Source organism: Miscanthus floridulus, chromosome 18, assembly GCF_019320115.1.
Source record: "Miscanthus floridulus cultivar M001 chromosome 18, ASM1932011v1, whole genome shotgun sequence".
In the NCBI taxonomy this organism is placed as follows: Eukaryota; Viridiplantae; Streptophyta; class Magnoliopsida; order Poales; family Poaceae; genus Miscanthus; species Miscanthus floridulus.
Genome location: NC_089597.1, coordinates 106,257,331 through 106,276,678, shown reverse-complemented (window position 1 = coordinate 106,276,678; position 19,348 = coordinate 106,257,331). Strand labels below are relative to the sequence as shown.

The following is a 19,348-nucleotide window of genomic DNA, read 5'->3' as shown; positions in this document are numbered from 1 at the left end:
ATCAAGTGCGACACAACCGCTAGGATGCCATCCGAGGGAATTTAGAGCCTTTTATTCCCCTTCTACCCCTCCCTTCTCTCTTTTCCTTTCACGGTCGCGATTGGGACGGACAGAACGGGAGCCACGAACGGATCGAGCTCTTGGGCTCTTCTCCTCCGTCGCCGAGGTACCCCACGGCCGCCCGCTTGATCCGCCTTCCCACGCCCGGCCAACCCCCCGCAACCGCGCGCCGCAACCGCGCGCTCCCCCACGCCCGCCCGTGCTCCGCGAGCTCCCCCACGCCCGCCTGGCCAAGCTTCGCCTGCGCGGCCTGCACGCCATGGCCGGCTCCAGCTCTCCTTGGTGCGGCAGCAGCGCCTCCATGCCGGCCATGGACCACACCACGGCAACGACGCCCACAAGGACGAACAAGTACACAATACCGCGAAGCCGAAGGATTTCAAACAATGAAATCCCTCTTATTCATTGCCCAGACTGTATGTGTCGGTTTCTGAAGGTCTGTACATCGAAGACAGAGAAGAACTACGATCGCCAGTTCTATGTTTGTCCAACTCGAACGGTGAGAATGGTTAGCTGCAAATTCTTTATGTAGTCCTTGCTGTGTGATTTGATGACTGAATCAATTTGATTGATTTCCATTCATGTGGCGACAGAGAGAAGGTGCTGGCTGTCCATTTTGGGAGTGGGAAGAGGGATATGAGCAATACTTGGTTGACCAAAAATTGGTGCCTCCAGATTATCAACCTGTTTTCGAGTCTACTAAGTTGCGGCCAATTGTCGAAGACAAGCCAAATTCTGGAGAATCAAACTATGATGAACAAGTAAAGCAGCTTAGGGAGATAGCAATGTTGCTGAAGTATTTGATTCTTGTCTGTGGACTAGTGTTAGTTAGCAATTTGTATGCAATTGTGAGGAGTGGATGAATCTTGTGTACTTAGTACCAAAATGTATCAGCTGTGCCAATGAATCAATGAAATGTTATGTTCTCAAGTGACAAATTATTTTCTCTGTTGCTGCAATGTTATGTATAGCCAGCCTAATCTCTGTATAGAGGTTGGCCAGGGCTGTGGAGTTGTATTTGGACTCCAAGTTTGGGTCTCTAGTTGTTTGGGTTGTATTAGGCAAGGATCTTGTGTATTTTGTAGCAACTGATAATCTATTGAAAACAGTTAAAGGTGGTAACCTCCTTTTGAAGACTTCATCAAAATATATCCTACATTGATGGACAGAGGGAGTAGTGTGTAGTGACATGGAAATATAGTTCCTGTCTTACTTGGAGTCCACCAAGGAGAAATAATTTACAGTAATGCAGGTTTTACAGCATGTTGCAAGCAGAACAATCCATGTCCAAGCAACATACAATGGCACCTTAAGATGGAAAAATGTAAGACTGAAAAATTGAAAGTGAAGGTGACAATTTGCAACATACAATGGCACCAACTCGAAGGGAATGTGGTGGTGGAAGCTGCTGATCATCAATCAGCAGCCATGCAGTGTTATCCAGCTCGACCATCAGACCCTGCGAATAAATTCCAGTGATAACCCCAGCATACTTCTCAGGGAAGCTATCCAATGGCAGACTTGGTACCAAAATGTATCAGCTGTGCCAATGGCACTGGGTTCATAAGAAAGCATTCAACATATAATTAAGTTTCACAAACACACAAGTCTAGTAGCACATATGTTTTAAAATGGAAAAGGTTCACAAACCACACTAACTCATACAATTAAGTTCATACAGGACACAGGTTCATCAAACATATGTTTTGAAAATGACACATGTTCTCAGATATTTTTCATTCTCCTTGGGACCAACTTCTTGGCTGTCGTTTTCTTCTTTCTTGGTGTTCCTTGAGTGGTGCTGGGCGACCCATCGGTATCAGTAGGCTGGACTTCTGTGCCTTCTCTATGTTCTGTGCCTTCTCCCATCAAGAATGCCAATCGGCTGAAAAAAAGGAATAAATCAATTTAGTAACTGAACATTGTAATTCTCAGGAAGAATAGATGGATGTCATCACTATAGTTTACCCTCTTGTTAGTCTAATTGGGCTCTCTTGCAAGATTGTTTTCTTGGTTGGTCTGATGGGGCTAGTGAATACTATTGAAGTTTCCTGAACAAATGGCACTATAGCTGTTGCCTGAACAAATGGCACTATAGCTGTATCATTTTCAGCTTGCACAGATGCATTTTCATCTTGCACAGTTGCATGGTCAGATTGTACAGTAGGATTTTCAGGCTCCTTATCTTGCCTCTTTGTCCTTTTTGTTGGGATTTTAGCATTTGGACCCATATTTAGTAGTATTTTTCCTGGGCTTCCTTTTCCTGTAGAGGAAAATAATAAACAAATATTTAAAATAGCATGGTGCAATCAGTCAATAAATAAAATGAAGAACAAAAGATGCTACCTTTTCTTTGTCCCATTAAGTTTGCACTTGTAGCTAGTTTCTCCATGACCCAACTCACCGCACCCCTTGCACTTCCTTTTTCCCATAATCAGTTGCCTCTTTCCCATAGCAGCTTCCTGGGCTTCCAATTCTGCATCTTTATCGGCCTGATTGGCAGCATCCTTTGCATCTTTTTTGCTCATTCCACCTTTTCCCCCTTCCAAACATCCTTTGATTCGCAATTTTCTGGGCTTTCCAGCAGGTCTTTTAGCTAATGGTGCGTTAACAGCAAAGTCAAGCTCAACATCAGGCCACTGGGTCTTATCTGGAAGAGGCTCTATCAGTCTCTTATAAGCATTCTTGAACCTCTCCAGAGAGTAATAATCATGAACGAAGTCTTCCATCCTGACATCAATACTTTGTTGTGCTGTTATGAGGCACAAGGCATGCTCACAAGGTTTTCCAGTGTGCTGCCACTGAAGACATGTACATTCATGCAAATGTGACTTCACAACATGCCTATTATGTGTGCTGGTTGTGTCATGTATCTCTGCAGCAAAAGGACCTGCCTTCACAACTGTTAGGTGTCCTAAACCCCTAGTCCTTGCTCTCAATTGTCGAAGTACTGCTGGTAGGATCCTACCATGAAGCCTCTCTGAAATTGCACGTCTCTTGTGAAACAGTGTCATTATCATCTCTCTAATCTTGTCAGCAAGCTCAACTATAGGTAGGTCTTTCCAATCTCTGATCCAATTATTGAAGCTCTCTGCAAGGTTGTTGGTAACATAATCACACTTGATTTCAGGGTTGAAGGCACTTCTCATCCATAACAATTTGTGATGGTTTTCAAGCCATTCCAATATTTGAGGGTTAGCTGAAACAACTTGGTTGAAAAAATATTTGAAAACTCTAGGTCTATATGTTCTTGCTGCAGGATACATCTTTGAATATGTATCTCCCCCAAATCTTTTAATAAAATTCTGCATTAGATGCCTAAAGCATTCTCTATGTTCAGCTTGAGGGAACACATCTTTAACGGCTTTTTCTAGCCCTTTGCATGCATCAGTGCAGATAGCAAGTACTGGTAGGTGTCCTATGGCCTTATGCAGCTGAGTCATAAACCAAGTCCAGTTATCTATTGTCTCACCATCTATGAAACCAAAAGCAAGTGGATACATCCAATTATGACCATCTATAGCAGTAGCCGCAGCCATATGCCCATTCCATCTACCATTAAGTGCTGTTGAGTCTATGCTAACATAAGGCCTACAACCCTCTAAAAAACCCTCAATGCAAGGACTTAATGCACAAAAAAATCTGTGGAAGTACAATTCCCCATCTACCTGTTTTACGCCAATTTCAATGATACTTCCAGGTGATCGCTGCAGTACCTCTACCCTCCAATTGAACAACATTTGGAAGCTTTGTTTCCAGGTGCCAAACAACTCGTCACAGGCCATTTGTCTTCCCTTCCATACGGTGTCATAGGTAATCTTACATTTGTGCTCTTTTTCTAGTATTGCCCTCATTTGTTTGGCGCCTATGGTGGGATCGTCCTTTAGGTGCTGAATGGCCTTTGATTTCACCCAGATACTTGTTGGAGTGGTGGTATACCGCCTTGAGCTAGCAGTACAGTCGTGTTTCACAATCAAAGCTGTAACCTGCAACAAGCAAATAGCAAAAATATAAGATATATACAAACAAAAAATGGTGACATATAGTTAGGAAATAGTAAATAGTTATACACCTTCACGGTTGAAAGGTCCTAATGGCTAGAGGGGGGGGGGTGAATAGCCTAATAAAAATTTCTACAACAACACTTAACCAAATGGTTAGATAATTATAAGGCGAGGCGAGTGTTGCGCTAGCCTACTCAAAATGCAAGCCACCTACCACAATTCTAGTTTAGATAGTGTCAATTCACACAAGAGCAATGACACTACCCTATGTTAGTGTGCTCTCAAAGGCTAACTAAAGAGCCACACCAACCAAGCATGCAAGCTCCCACAACTAGCTACACTAAAGAGCTTGTCAACTAGTTTGCGGTAAAGTAAAGAGAGTGATCAAGAGGGTTATACCGCCGTGTAGATGAATGAACCAATCAATCACGAAGATGAATAACAATGATGACCAATCACCTCGGAATCAATGATGAACACAATGATTTTTTACCAAGGTTCACTTGCTTGCCGGCAAGCTAGTCCTCGTTGTGACGATTCACTCACTTGGAGGTTCACGCGCTAATTGGCTTCACACGCCAAACCCTCAATAGGGTGCCGCACAACCAACACAAGATGAGGATCGCACAAGCTACGAGCAATCCACTAGAGTACCTTTTGGCGCTCCACTGGGGAAAGGTCAAGAACCCCTCACAATCACCACGATCGAAGCCGGAGACAATCACCACCTCTGCTCGACGATCCTCGCTACTCCAAGCCATTTAGGTGGTGGCAACCACCAAGAGTAACAAGCGAAATCCGCAGCGAAACACGAACACCAAGTGCCTCTAGATGTAATCACTCAAGCAATGCACTTGGATCACTCCCAATCTCACTATGATGATGAATCAATGATATAGATGAGTGGGAGGGCTTTGGCTTAGCTCACAAGGTTGCTATGTCAATAAAAATGGCCAAAGATGTGAGCCACAGCCGGCCATGGGGCTTAAATAGAAGCCTCCACGAAATAGAGCCGTTGTACCCCTTCACTGGGTACTCTGCGCTCTGACCGGACGCTCCGGTCCACTTGACCGGACCCTGGGCTCAGCGTCCGGTCCACAGATGGACGCCACGTGTCATCGCCTTCAAACGCTGTTCGTCAGATTCCAACGGCTATGACGCTGACCGGACGCAGCAGCTTCAACTGACCGGATGCTGAACCTCCAGCGTCATTTACAGTAAGGTACCGACCTCGACCGGACGTGTCCGGTTAAAACTGACCGGACGCTGGAACCTCAGCATCCGGTCGAGTACAGTAAGGGTCGAAACCTGGTTTTCCTCGACCGGACGCGTCCGGTCCACCTCGACCGGACACAGCCAGCGTCCGGTGGTAAACCCTAGCCACTGTACCGACAGTCAACGCGACCGGACACAGGCAGACAGCGTCCGGTGCTTCTAGATTCAGCGTCCGGTCACTGGACCGACGCTGGCATCAGCTCTGTTCTCACTTCTATCTTCTCCACCCTTGCTCCAATGTGCCAACCACCAAGAATTTGTATCCGGCGCAATAGAAAATAGGCATTCCATTTTCCTGAAAGCGCAATAGAAAAGAGGGACCCAAACCCATCTCAACCCTGCACACACCTTGTGCACATGTGTTAGCATATTTTCACAAATATTATCAAGGGTGTTAGCACTCCACTAGATCTTAAATGCATATGCAATGAGTTAGAGCATCTAGTGGCACTTTGATAACCGTATTCTGATACGGGTTTCACCCCTCTTAATAGTACGGCTATCAAACCTAAATGTGATCACACTCTCTAAGTGTCTTGATCACCAAAACAAAATAGCTCCTACAAGTTATACCTTTGCCTTGAGCTTTTTGTTTTTCTCTTTCTTCTCTTCAAGTTTAAGCCCTTGATCATCTCCATGCTATCACCATTGTCATGTTATGATCTTCATTTTCTTCTCTACTTGAAGTGTGCTACCTATGTCATGATCACTTGATAAACTAGGTTAACACTTAGGGTTTCATCAATTCACCAAAACCAAACTAGAGCTTTCAACGGTGGACCCATCGGGTTGTCTACGCCCATTAATATGCCATGAGCAAGCATCATCTATGCAATTGGCAATGTACCTCGTCGGATCTGTTTTAACTATGCGGTATTCAAACTCCTTATTTATTGCAAATTGTTTCATGGCCAGTCTAAACTCCTGCATGTTTGGATACACGGTGCCAATATCCATGGAAGGGTTGTTAGGATCATAAGCATAGAGTCCTTCCCCAGGCACATGATCATCAACTGGAATTGCAGCACCAGTTGTGTCAATATCAATGTCAGTAGTTCTATTTTCAGCTATACTGTCCCTCTCAGCTGCAGCTTGAGCATCAGCCTCACTAGGCTTATCATGCTCATCACCCTCGTCTCTCAAACCCAAAAGACGAAACAACTGATCCTCATCAATTATATCTAGCATACCCTCACCCTCTCTATCAAATGTGTTTTCAATCTGTAGTTCCTCCCAATTAACAGCTCCAGAATGCCCTGCAGCCCGTGAACTACCAAGAAAATCACATGCTTCCTGTGAATTGCCAACATCTGGAGTTTCATCTACAAGCTGAGGCGGATCATTGCTACCAATATCTGGAGTTTCTTCTACTGCATCTACACTATCGTCAGGCTCCGGATCGAGCCTGGACAAATTGTAAAAATTATACCGTGTTAGAAACCTATTGGACGAGGTGACTGTATTGGCTTCCCAAACTGAGTTAGAGAAATACAAGAGGAAAGAGGAATCTTATAGAACGAGGTTACTCCATCTGCATTCCATGGGGAAGGTCACTGGCACTGCATCAGAGCTTGGAGAAGCTTGGCCGGGCGGGCATGGGGAGCGGGCGGGCGTGGGGGAGCGCGCGGTTGCGGGGGGTTAGCCGGGCGTGGGAAGGCGGATCGAGCGGGCGGCCGTGGGGTACCTCGGCGACGGAGGAGAAGAGCCCAAGAGCTCGATCCGTTCGTGGCTCCCGTTCTGTCCGTCCCAATCGCGACCGTGAAAGGAAAAGAGAGAAGGGAGGGGTAGAAGGGGAATAAAAGGCTCTAAATTCCCTCGGATGGCATCCTAGCGGTTGTGTCGCACTTGATAATGGCATCCTAGCGAAGCCCCGTTGCGGGATGGCATTCCGTCGAAGCCCACTTCCCATAATGGTCTCTCACCAAATATCTCCTCAGAATGACGATGAAAAGAAGTTGCAAGGAGACGAAATATTTCCTTGCCTTAAAGACCTCAAAGTAAAGGAATGCCCAAGGTTGACGCTTGACTTAGGTTTTCAAGGATGCATAAGGCGTATAATTGGATCATGCAGTGAGGTAGAACTATCACCCGGAATATTTGTTGGGTCTTCACGGTTTTCTAGACTTGAAGCGGAAACAAATATCTTTGGCTTCTCTGGTGGTTTAGAGCTTCTCCGATACAGCAGCATCAACCTGAATAATTTGACTATTAAATCCAACAGCGATCTGATCACCTTGCCAGGGACCATAAAGAACTGCCGGACCCTTAGGAGCTTGCAGATATTGGACTGTTGGAATTTTTCTGTGCTTCCCGATTGGTTGGGGGATCTGACATCTCTCGAGGAGCTAGAAGTTCATGCTCCCAAACTGCAGTGCTTGCCTCATTCCATCAAGGGTCTGACTTCGTTGAAGACATTGACCCTTAAGAAATGCAATTATAAACTGCGTGAGCGATGCAGCATTTCAGGAGAGGACTACGACAAGATTGAACACATCAAATATCATGTACAGGTAATATGCCCTGTTTTTAGTTACCAGTTACCACTATTTCCTCAATCCATGCAATTGCATAATAAACCAGTAACTTAAATAAAGAGAGATAAACATTGGAAATTTTGTTATGAGAGACAGAAGTGATGAATGGGAGACAATAAAACTTGTTCGCAAGAACTTAGGCCTATACCACAATTACTACCCAACGTACATCTTTTCTAATTGTCAAAGTTGTCACACGTGTCAACTTGTCACATGTTTTATTCACTCCACTGAACCTAGCAGATTCAGTCCCCCGACAAAATGGAGTGAGCTTTGTTGACTGGTGGCGCACGATGATGAGCAGAGTTAGCAAGGAGCATAGGAAAGGAGTGAACACTTTAATTATTTTAGGGGCCTGGATTATTTGGAAGCATATGAATGCATGTGTTTTTTAGGAGGCTTCTCATTCACTTAACATGATTTGGAGTGAGGTGAAGAATGAACACAGCCTCTGGTGCATGGCTGGGGCGAGAAAATTCAGGGGTTAGGTCTTGCGCTTGCAGACTAGGTCTTTTTGAGCTAAGGTCGAGTCGTATTGTCCAATATGTGTCTAGACCATAAGGCTGTGTGATTGCCCCACTCATATTTGGTCCCCGTATGAGTGATGATCCTGTTAGGAACCCCTTTTGTCATCTCTATAATACAATGAAACGCAGTTCTCCTGAGTTTTCAAAAAAAAAAAACTTGTCACATGTTAACTGTATGTTGGAATAAAACATTTTGGAAGCAAAACACTTATTACTTGTCTGTATTTTGTACCATCGGCAAGTAAAACTCATGTCACGCGCAGGGCTTCGATGAGGTAACACACGAGACACTGTCGTTTATACTGGTTTGGGCAACCGAGCGCTATGAGAAGGGAGAGTCCTGTATTACTGCATCCCAGAGTGTTGAGAATTCAAACAGGGGATGTGTTACAAAGAGTTGGCAGTGGTGACAGCGAGGTTGGTAGCGATGTTGTCATGCTAAGTAAGGTCTTGTTTGACTAGTCACGGTTGGATTCGAGGGGACGGTGATGATGTCCCAGCTATACGAGCATGTGGGAATAGCGCCCTCCCTTGCCGGCTAGGTGGAATCACGTCAGCAGACGTGCTGATGTGTTGCCCACTTCGTGTCGTCTGGCGCTGTGCTGCACAAAGCTGGGAGTAGGCAGCACCCACCCTCCAGTTTGACCTCTAGACTCTCTAGAGAACTGGTCGTTGAGCCTGCACAACATGGGACATGATTCGTTTTCTCAGTCGGACTGCCATCAGACGGCCACTCGGGAGCCGGCCACCTGGGGAGCCCCTGGTGAGGGTCTTTGCCTGGGCCCTGGGCCAGCGATCATCTAGGTCAGAGTCGTCCCTAGCCGGTCTGGCCCATTCTGCGCTTAGGTGATTCTTTGGGCCAGTTTGGTACAGGTCCCCTTCGCAATTCTTGAGATGGAGTGTGGGATAGCTTTGGGCCAGTTTGGTACAGGTCCCCTTCGCAATTCTTGAGATGGAGTGTGGGATAGCAGGTGAGAATCAATTATTAAGTGATTCTAGTGAGGATTGAACGGGGAGTACTAGAAAGCGGTGGAGAGCAATATTTTTTTCTAACTCTTAGCTGCTCGTAGTGTAAATAGAGAAGTGATTTTCGTTATCTCACCAGAATTCAGTTGTACTTTAAGCATTCGGTAGAGATGCTCCAAAGTGGAGCTCTGCTAAACTAGTCCTTAGTGCCTTTGCTAACTATAACTGGATACCCGTGGTACAACTACTCGTCACTAGTGTTGCTTATTGTATTAATTAAATAGACCAAAATACTAGATATATGCAAGCTTGCAGAATAGATAAGTTGCATCATATTGTACCGAGAGAACTGATCTGAATCTCAAAAGACCAATACTGAACCACAGAGCTGCAACAGGACTACTGCTAACCAGTGGCCAAACAACCAAAGCTAAAAAGGAATTAAACTAATAATTAATAAAAGAAGCTGTCAACCATGGAATAAATAAGTACTAGATGCATGCAAACAACAATTACTTAAGGGGAATTTTGCTCACGGACATTGCACAAACGTCTAATATGCTGTTGGACACCGTCAACGTCGAAATTTGCTGGCGGACATTACAAATTTCTGGTTCTTTGTCCAAAGACACTGTACCGATTATTTTATACATTTTCAGTTTTGGAGAGAGAGAATGTGGGGGAAATGTCTAAACTGTCCTCGTCTTCAACCTCTGGCACCTCCTTCCCCGAGCTCTTCATCACGCCGTCCCGAGTCTGACTGTGCGCCGCCGCCACCATGTCCAATGCCGCGCCGCGCCCTCATCCCCGGTGAGGCCGCGTGCCCCTGGCCAGGTCCCTGTCCCCCGGTCGCGCCCTTGCGCCCCTGTCCCCACCGTCCGCCATGGTCGCACCCCGTCCCCGGCGGCCGCATACCCCCGACCATGTCCCCGTCCCTGTCCGCGCCCCCATCCCCCTCAAGAAGAGAAGACCGGTCGCCGCCGGAGTCACGCTGTCCCTGCAGGAGAAGGCGGGCCTGGGTCTCTGACCGACGAGGACCGCGTCGAGCTTTTCCGAGCTCCGACGTTGGCCGCGGCGAGCGCACGACTGATGCCGTCCGAAAGAGCCCCACCGCATCCACCTACGCCTGCACCGCCGGATCTGTAGGAGACGGACGAGGACGAGCTTGTCTGGGCTCCGGCGAGCCCGCCCTCGGCGAGGCCCTGCCCGCCCCCGGCACGACGTCGGCAAGGCCAAGGATCAGAGGGAGCAGGCCACGGGCGGGCGGCTTGCAGTTCCACAGGCTAGCGAGTGCCTGGCCGGAGCGCCTCCCACCCCCACCCCCACCCCCACCCCCCACCCAAACGTGCACAGCATTGAGCCATGGCAGACAGACAGAGGTGGAAGATGACTAGTAGGGGCAATTTCGTCTATTCAGCGCCCTTTCTCTCTCAAACCATGAAAAATGAATATTTTAATGAGTGCGGTGTCCAGCAGCCAAGAATCACGATTTCATAATGGTACTGGGCATATTTTAGATTTGGCGGTATCCAACAGCATATTAGACCTTTTTGCAATGTCCCTGAGCAAAATTCCCCATTACTTAATGATTAGCTACTGTAGCTAGACAGGGAAATAACACAGTTCCGAGAGAATAAATTGCCCGAGATGCAGCACTTACTCTGAAGCTAATGTCGACCTGCTTACCTGCTATTTGTGAGACAGTTGCAGTTGTCGCATAGGACTAAAATTACATAACAGAAATCTGAAAGTAGAGCAAAGAAATAGAGCAGCAGAACAAGGTCTTACACAATGCAGAGTTGCCGAGAAACTGAAAGAACAAACAAAAGTTCAGGCTACAGACCCTGCAGAAACCAAAGAACAAACTGCAATCTGCACTGAGCTGAGGCTTCTGTTTAAATTGGCAAGGCAAATAATAGCCCGATGAAACACAGCTGAGTAAACTGCAGATCTGAAGAAACGTTTTGTTGTTGCCACTTTCTGAATTTCATTTCAGAAATGATACAGGACATATACTACAAACCTAAAGAGCTATACAAGACTGACTCAAACTGAATTATTATTTTGTCGCATGTAATTTTCCATCCTAATTTATAGTAGTCCACTTTGCATCGCATGCACCATCTGTGCACATATGTTTAGTTGTGTTTATATTCTAATACAATACCAACAAAGGCTTTAGTCACCTATTATCTTTATTCCTTACATGATGTTAAACCGGTTTCATGTGCTACTAGCCCAGCATCAATTGCCCGATGGTTTACATCATCAAAGCTGCATTTGCACCTAGAGATGGGCATGTTATGCACCCCAGCTTGACAATTGCAGCATGTTTCACTTATTTTTGGCTTTGTTTAACTGAAACAGGAGGGCCTAGAGATTTCCATTGATTCCGATTCATCAAGTGATGTCGACCTTTTAGAAAAAACTACGAGTCACCAGCTTATTGAACTAAACATTAAGGATCTTCAACATCTATCAAGCTCAGAAGCAGAGAAAATCAATTTGGTGTGCAAAGAGGACCTACAGTTGTTAAGGCTGGAGTGGAGTTTAAAACGTGGTGTGGTCGATAATGTTGCGCTAGAAAAGCTCCAGCCTCATCAAAACCTTAGAAGGCTTGCCATAAAGAACTACCCCACCCATGCTGGTTTTCCTCATTGGATGCAGTCGCTCCCAAATCTTGTGAGCATGGAGCTTTCTAACGTTCAAAATGGACATCTCCATCTAGATCATTTACAAAATCTTGAAGATCTGCATGTTTCGTCATTCTCTTCTTGTGTAGAGCTTCTTGAATCACCATTCAATACTTTGGACGGGCGTATTATAAGTCAGGGATTCGACTATGCCAGATCGTTGTTACGCATCTCTAGCACGCAAGTGCATAAAAAACTCAGAAGAGCGACCATGGCAAGGGTAGGGAGGTTAGTGTGGGGATTTTTTAAAAAAATTTTAACACTTTTTGTGAACTAATTTTAAATCTAACACTATTTTTTTTCTTCAAAACTAACATTTTTTGCCGCGCCTATTTCGATGGCGCGGCGAAAAGTCTGTGCCGCGCCATGCATGGTGGCGCGGTGGGTGGCTGACATGGCGACGACCGGAAAGGCTGACCGATGATGTGGCACGGTCTGCGGCGCCACCGATCTTGGCGCGGCAGTGCCGCGCCATGATCCGTGGCACGGCAGAGCCGAATAAAAGCCCCGCGGCTAGTCCCGCCTGCCCGAGCAGCAAGCTCGCCTGGCCGCGCCCGCCCGAGCCTGGCCGCCGCGCCCGCATCCGCCCACGCCAGCCCGTCGCCGAGCACGCCGGCCCTGCCCACCGCCGAGCACGAACGCCGGCACGCCACGGCCACCGGCCACCCGGTGCGGCCGTCGCGCCTGCACTCCGGCGCGCCACCCCCTCCGGCCCGGTCTAGCGCGCCACAGCCGTGAGGACGAGCGTCACTGTCACGAGGTACTCTCCTAGTGTATTTGTTGATTGAATCGACATTGTTAGTATAGTAAGTTAGTAAAATAAATAATGTTAGTATAATTAGTAAAGTATAGTTAGTATAGTTAGTAAAATTAGTTAGTATAGGTAATATAGTAAGTTAGTATAGATAGTAAAGTTAGATAGTTTAGTTAGTACAGTTAGTGAGTTTAGTTATACATTGGATTTAGTCTAATTAGTTGTTGTAGTTAGTCTTGTATAGATGTTAATATTAGATTAGTTAGTATAGTTATCGTTAGAATATGTATTAATATTACTATGGACATTACGTACGACGATTTCGACGACTTGATGAAGTTTCTTGAAATGCTTTTACAGATGGATTGTTGTGTTAGAGTTTTATACGGAGGAAGTGTTAGGAGAGAAGATGGTATGTTTGAGGACATGGAAGAAGAATTGGAATGGTTTGATGAACCTCCTAGCTTCAATGACCTTTGTGTCCGTTTGAATGCAAAGTTTGACGGTGATTTCACACTGAAGGAGAGGTTTGATACTGGAAAGACTAGGGCACACTATGTCCTCATGTCCTTGCGTGACCCTGCTCACTGGTCCCGCTACACTAGGGTGCTCCAAGGTTCCAATATGCCCATGATTGAGGTGGTGGTGGAGAATGGGTACATGATGCAGAGTGTTCAGGACGGCCCGTCCATTGATGGTTTTGAAGGCAATGAACAAGAATTAAGGGTCGAAGGGGAAGCAACTCAGGATAATATGGATTTGGACGGTTAGTTGATGCAGGAGCAGTTTCATTCAACTGCAGTAGACTGTATAAGCAATGACTTCGATGTGAATGAGTTCAAACGGGAAGAGGAGGAGCAGGAGGAGGAGGACATGATCGGTGATGTAGTTAGCAGTGATTCAGACGATTCTAATGATGACCAAGGAGGTATAGATGCTATGTCAACATCGGTTGATGCCATGTCAGTACCGGTTCATACTATGCCATTACCAGTATTAACTGAGGTTTTGCATGGTATCCAGGCTTAGGGTAGACTAGTCACAGATTTAGCAACAGATGATACCCCTATGATTCATGGGCCAGAATTAGAGAAGCGCAGCAGTATGTTCCACCACCACCTTACACAGCGACTGAGCTTGAGCAACTAAGGTCGATGAACATACCTTTCAGGGGCGTTCTGAACTATAGGGATGTCAGCATGACGGATATGGCAGTTTGTGACACCGGTCTCCAGATGTGTAGGAAATCGTTGTATGACCATGAGAAAGAAACCCTTAGGAAGGGGATGATATTCAATACAATGTCAGAGATGAAGCTCTTCCTTCAGAATTATGATGTGTATCACCATAGGCCATACACAGTCACTCATTCGGACCAGGAGTTGAGGTACCACGTGATATGCAAAAACGGTTGTATGTGGAGGTTAAATGCACGAAAGAGACAGAGTGATGACAAGTGGAGGATAAGTAAAGTTGTCGAGCCCCACACTTGCCTATCAAATAGGGGAAAGGAAAATCATCAACTCACTGCACGTTACCTTGCCCGTCGTATATTGGGGCTTGTTGATGACAATAACGACATTTCGATGTCTTCTTTACAATAGTCCATATCTAGATTCGTTAAGTACGATGTGAAGTACGAAAAAGCTTGACGTGCTAAGCAAATTGCCCTGGTGATTCGATGGGGTAGTTGGGAGGAAGTGTACAACAGGGTGCCCCACATCTTATGTGCAATGCATTACTACAACCCTGGCTTGAAATAGTTTGTGGACACCGGAGGGATGTGTTTTCGGGACCCATTGAGGCATGTCCTCTATCATGTGTTCTGGTCATTCGCGCAAACGGAACATGCATTCCAGTTTTATCGGCAAGTCGTACTTGTTGATGGCACTTTCCTAACAGGAAAATGTAGGGGCACCTTGATGATGGCTGCTGCTATTGATCCTGAGGACCAGATAGTACCCATGGCTTTTGCTTTGGTAGAGGGAGAGAACAATGAATCATGGTCATGGTTCATGCGGCTTCAACATGTACAAATGCTTGGCCCATCTCGCACTATATGTTTGATCTCAGACCGTCACCTAGGGCTTCTTAATGCTGCAGCTAAGCATATAGATGGGTTCCTGCCTCTAGTGCATAGATGGTGCATGAGACACTTTGCCACTAATTTCTAGCGGCGTCAGCAGAAGAAGGGGGTATGTGACAAGTTAAAGGCTCTATGTTGTGTACGTACAGAGCACCAGTTCAAGGAGATAAAGAGAGAACTAGACAAGATGGTAAATGAAGCCAGAAAGGTCTAGTTAGAGGCGCAGATGGAACAGAAGACTCAGTGGGTGTTAGCATATGACGAGAGGGGTTTCAGGTATGGCATCATGACCACTAACTCCTCGGAGTCCTTCAACCATGTATTCACCAGAGTTCGATCGTTGCCTATGTCTAGAATTGTTGAGTTCTCCTTTCATAAGTGCAACAAATATTTTGTAAAGAGGTGGGAACTTGCGCAGAGGAATATAGCTAAGTAGGGGCATTTTGGAAAGACCGGAGCTGAACATTTGAAGGAGGCCGAGGAATTGGCCAAGCAACACACCGCCGAGCCATATGGACCCCACCGCCATATCTTTAGTGTACGGGGCAAGGGTGGCACAAGCTTGGGCGGCGAACGTTATGGTGGACGAAACTACCGAGTTGATCTTGAAAAGGTAGAGTACAGTTGCAACGTCCCTCAGATCATGCATGCCCCTTGCTCTCATATGATCATGGCCTACAGGGTTCACGGGTATAGCTATGAGGATCTACCATATATGTCACCCTTGTATCTTCGTTCGAACACCGTTAGTATTTGGGAGATGAGCTTCGAGCCATACCTTGACCTGACACAGTGGCCACCTTATAATGGTTATGACTACGTGCCGTATCCAGATCTAATAAAGGTAGGGAAGGGTAGGAGGAAGAAGAAGCAACTCAAGGGGGACATCGACGCTATGAGAGGGTACGACGAAGACATGTACGGCGGGGGAGACTTCAACGAGACCTGTGACAGGAATCTTTGCTCTGTTTGCAAAGAATCTGGTCACAAGGCTTGCAGGCATAGAAGACAAGGGCAGCAGGTGCTTTCATATTATGTTCGTACTGCATAACAAGTAGTTCAAATTTTGCAATGCTACATAATGTTAATTTGAATATTGTTAATTTGAATACTCTAACCCTTTGTTTATCAATTTGTAACAGGATGGCCCCTCCCACGCCGCACCAGATGTACCCCCTTCTTGAGGTAGAGTACGACGATCCCCTTCTTCCACCAGACGATGAGGTTTCCAAGAGGCGTTCGAGGGGTCCTTACATTCCTGAGACTTAGTTCGTTACGTCGAACGAATATTATCGTCCGAAACTTGCAGACTCATGAACCAATGCAAATGATATGTGGCAACTTGTCGTCCATTTATTTGCTTCATATTCATTTCAACTTGCGCACGGTCGCGGCAGCACTTGTAGTTGTTTACAGCACCGACAACAGCTCAATTGAGGCTGGTCGATTTTTGTCCGCGTCACTGCCACTCCATGGGATATGGCACGTCACTGCGGCGCCATGGACCATGGCGCGGCAGAACCTGGGCTATGGCGCGGCAGAACCAGTGGGCTATGGCACTGTACTCAAAATAATTTCACTCGATTATGTTTGTTTTAGAAATTCTCAACACATGATACAAACAGATGGGATCACTAAAGATCGACCATGGGTAATCTGAGTACATGATACATGGATATAATACATCAATAGTTCAAATGGAATATAAGACAACACAATGGAATTTCTAGTACATAGCTACATTGATAATTAATAAAGCATGGAACTAATAGATGATGCAATCAAAAACCCTCAATCAGAAACATAATGAGTAAGCAACTCGTCGTCCGAGTACCAATCCTCAACCACAACCCTGTTGCCATGGCTAGGCTCACCTGCATTGCCCTGATCTACCTTTCACCTATAGTAAGCGGCCTCTGCTTCATCTACGGCCTCTGCGGCCTGAGTGAAGAACGCATCGTCATCCTCCTCCGCCTGCAAGCCCGCCTCTGCTAGAGCGATGAGCTCGCTCAGTCTGCTAGTGTCGTCCTCAGCCTCCTCCACCTGTAAGCCCACCTCTGCTAGAGCGATGAGCTTGCTGAGTCTGGCAGTGTCGTCCTCATCCTTGTCCCCCTCAGCAGACAACACAATCGGTGATTCAACAGTGCGACTAACTCGCTTTTTGTGCTCATCTAACTTGTTTTCCTCGTACCTTGCACGAGCCACCTCTACAACATGTTCCTCGCTGCATCCAATCCCTTTATGTATAAAATGCAATCAGTTAGCAACGTGATTATATTACATTTAAAATTAGGCAACAAAAAAAGGCTTTCAAGCACTCACTGGCACATAATGCAACAACATGCTCGTTCAAGACCTGCATCTGTACTCTTGTCTCCTCCTTTGCCTCCTTCCTTGCCCTCTCCTCCTCTAATGTCATCCATCTCTCCAATCCCCATTTGTCAAGCCCAACATCGACCGGGTTACAAATACCGCGTTGTCTAGTAAACTCACGCATCTTGTCTTTATGATGTTTAACGAAAAGGTTGACATAGTCAGGTCCTTATCCCCTCTTTCGTGCAATTACTTGCTTCCCCTTCAGTTCATCCAAGAACTTAGCTTGACCATCGTAATATTTCCACCTGCATTTCCTAGTGCTCAGTTCAAACAAAAAATTATATCATATATGTCTTAGCAAAAGAAACAAAATACGATTTCATGGTTACCACAAAAATAACCAACCTTATTATAGTCAACCATATGGCCGCAATAATGGTCTATTCCAAGCTCCGAAGGGACTAGACCGTAGTTGGATTTAACACCACATTCGCACATGACTGGAGGTGCTTTGTAAATTAACCTTTCTTTCTTCTTTTGCTTTGCCTTTGGAGGTTCTTTTGGCCATTGGTTCTTAGGACCATACAACCACTCCTTGAAACGACACTTCGCCATTGAATACACCTAAATAAAGTGATATTAGTACATGAACACATATAGCTCAACATTTCAACACATATACTTTACACTTACTTCATGCTTGTTTGGACACACAAACTCCAACGTATTCTCAGGGTTTATCACAGCTCGATCTCCGCAATCGCACAAAGGAGGTTCCTTAAGTCGTCTAACTATGGCTAAGTGCTTCTTCTTAGCCGTCATTGGATGGGGGTTAGGGGGAGGTGGAACCCACCGCTCGAAGTGCTCTCGTGGATGTCGTCCTCTCCATCAATCGTCGAAAAGGAGGTACCTAGGGTCAAACTTGTCTGCACCGTCGATCCACTGAAAGAAAAAAACACCTCTCATGGGCCTACACAATAAAATTCCAACAAAATATTAGTAACCTAGTAATACAAATGAAGGAAAAAAACATACATAAACAATTACTTACATTAAAACGACTGCATGTGTGAAGCAACGAGCCGCTGTATCCGGATGTCTCGATTGAAATACGTCGGCAATCTATTTGCTGGACTTGAATATTTGGAGATAGACTGTTGTTTGGACGTGAAATTCGAGCCATCAATTCCCAGGAGCGCCAGATATATAAATAATATCAGGAAGTGAACATTGCCCATGGGTATTTAGGTGTCCATCATTCAAGCAAGTAATGGGACTATCAACTTCTGCTTCATCATCCAAGATGGAAATTAAGTACAGTGAAGAACTATCTGAAAAATTATTATCTTCTGGACTATTGGATTCTCTTCGACATCTTGACAGTGAAGAATTGACTGTTGACACCTGCACTGATCCTGTCCCGCTACCAGAGAGCATCCGGGGCTGGAAGTCCCTCCGAAAGAACTGCCAGAATGGTTAGAAGACATGGCCTCTCTCCGTGAGCTCAAAGTAGAGACCTACTGGATGAGAGAACTTTGCCCCCGTGCATCGAGAGGCTTACTTCTTTGCAGACCTTGACACTATTGAAATGCACAAAGAGGTTTAAGCAAAGATGTAGTAAGGAAGGAGATGATTGGAGCAAGATCAAGCCCATTAAGGATCCAATCATAGAAGAGATGTACCCATGAAAATTATTGGCATTGCTGCGCTCTAAGATTGTTGAGGAAGTCCAGAGGCTTAATCAAAGATGTAGCGAGGCAGGATATGATTGGAGGAAGATGAAGCACATTGAGAATCTAGACATAAAAGAGATGAAACCATGAAAATTATCAGCTTCGCTGTGTTCTAAGATTGTCGAGGAAGTCTACAGGCAATTTAACCCCATCATTGGGGATTTTTTAACACTTTTTTTTAACTAATTTTAAATCTAACATTGTTTTTTTTTCTTCAAAACTAACATTTTTTGCCACGCCTATTGCCATGGCGCGGCGAAACGCCTGTGCCGCACCATGCATGGTGGCGCGGCAGGAGGCTGACGTGGCAGGGTCTGCCGCGCCACCGATCTTGGCGCGGCACTGACGTGCCACGGTGCATGGCGCGGCAGTACCTGGGCGGTTTAATCGGAACTTTCCG

The 19,348-nt window shown here is 45.8% G+C and overlaps 1 protein-coding gene across 1 annotated transcript; it reads right to left on the bottom strand.

Moving 5' to 3' along the window:
- Window positions 1-2,402: 2,402 nt before the first annotated feature.
- Window positions 2,403-4,042, bottom strand: LOC136524325 (protein FAR1-RELATED SEQUENCE 6-like). Its single transcript, XM_066517741.1, has one exon. The coding sequence runs from the start codon at window positions 3,912-3,914 to the stop codon at window positions 2,403-2,405; it is 1,512 nt and encodes a 503-aa protein (XP_066373838.1). The 5' UTR covers window positions 3,915-4,042.
- Window positions 4,043-19,348: the final 15,306 nt, after the last annotated feature.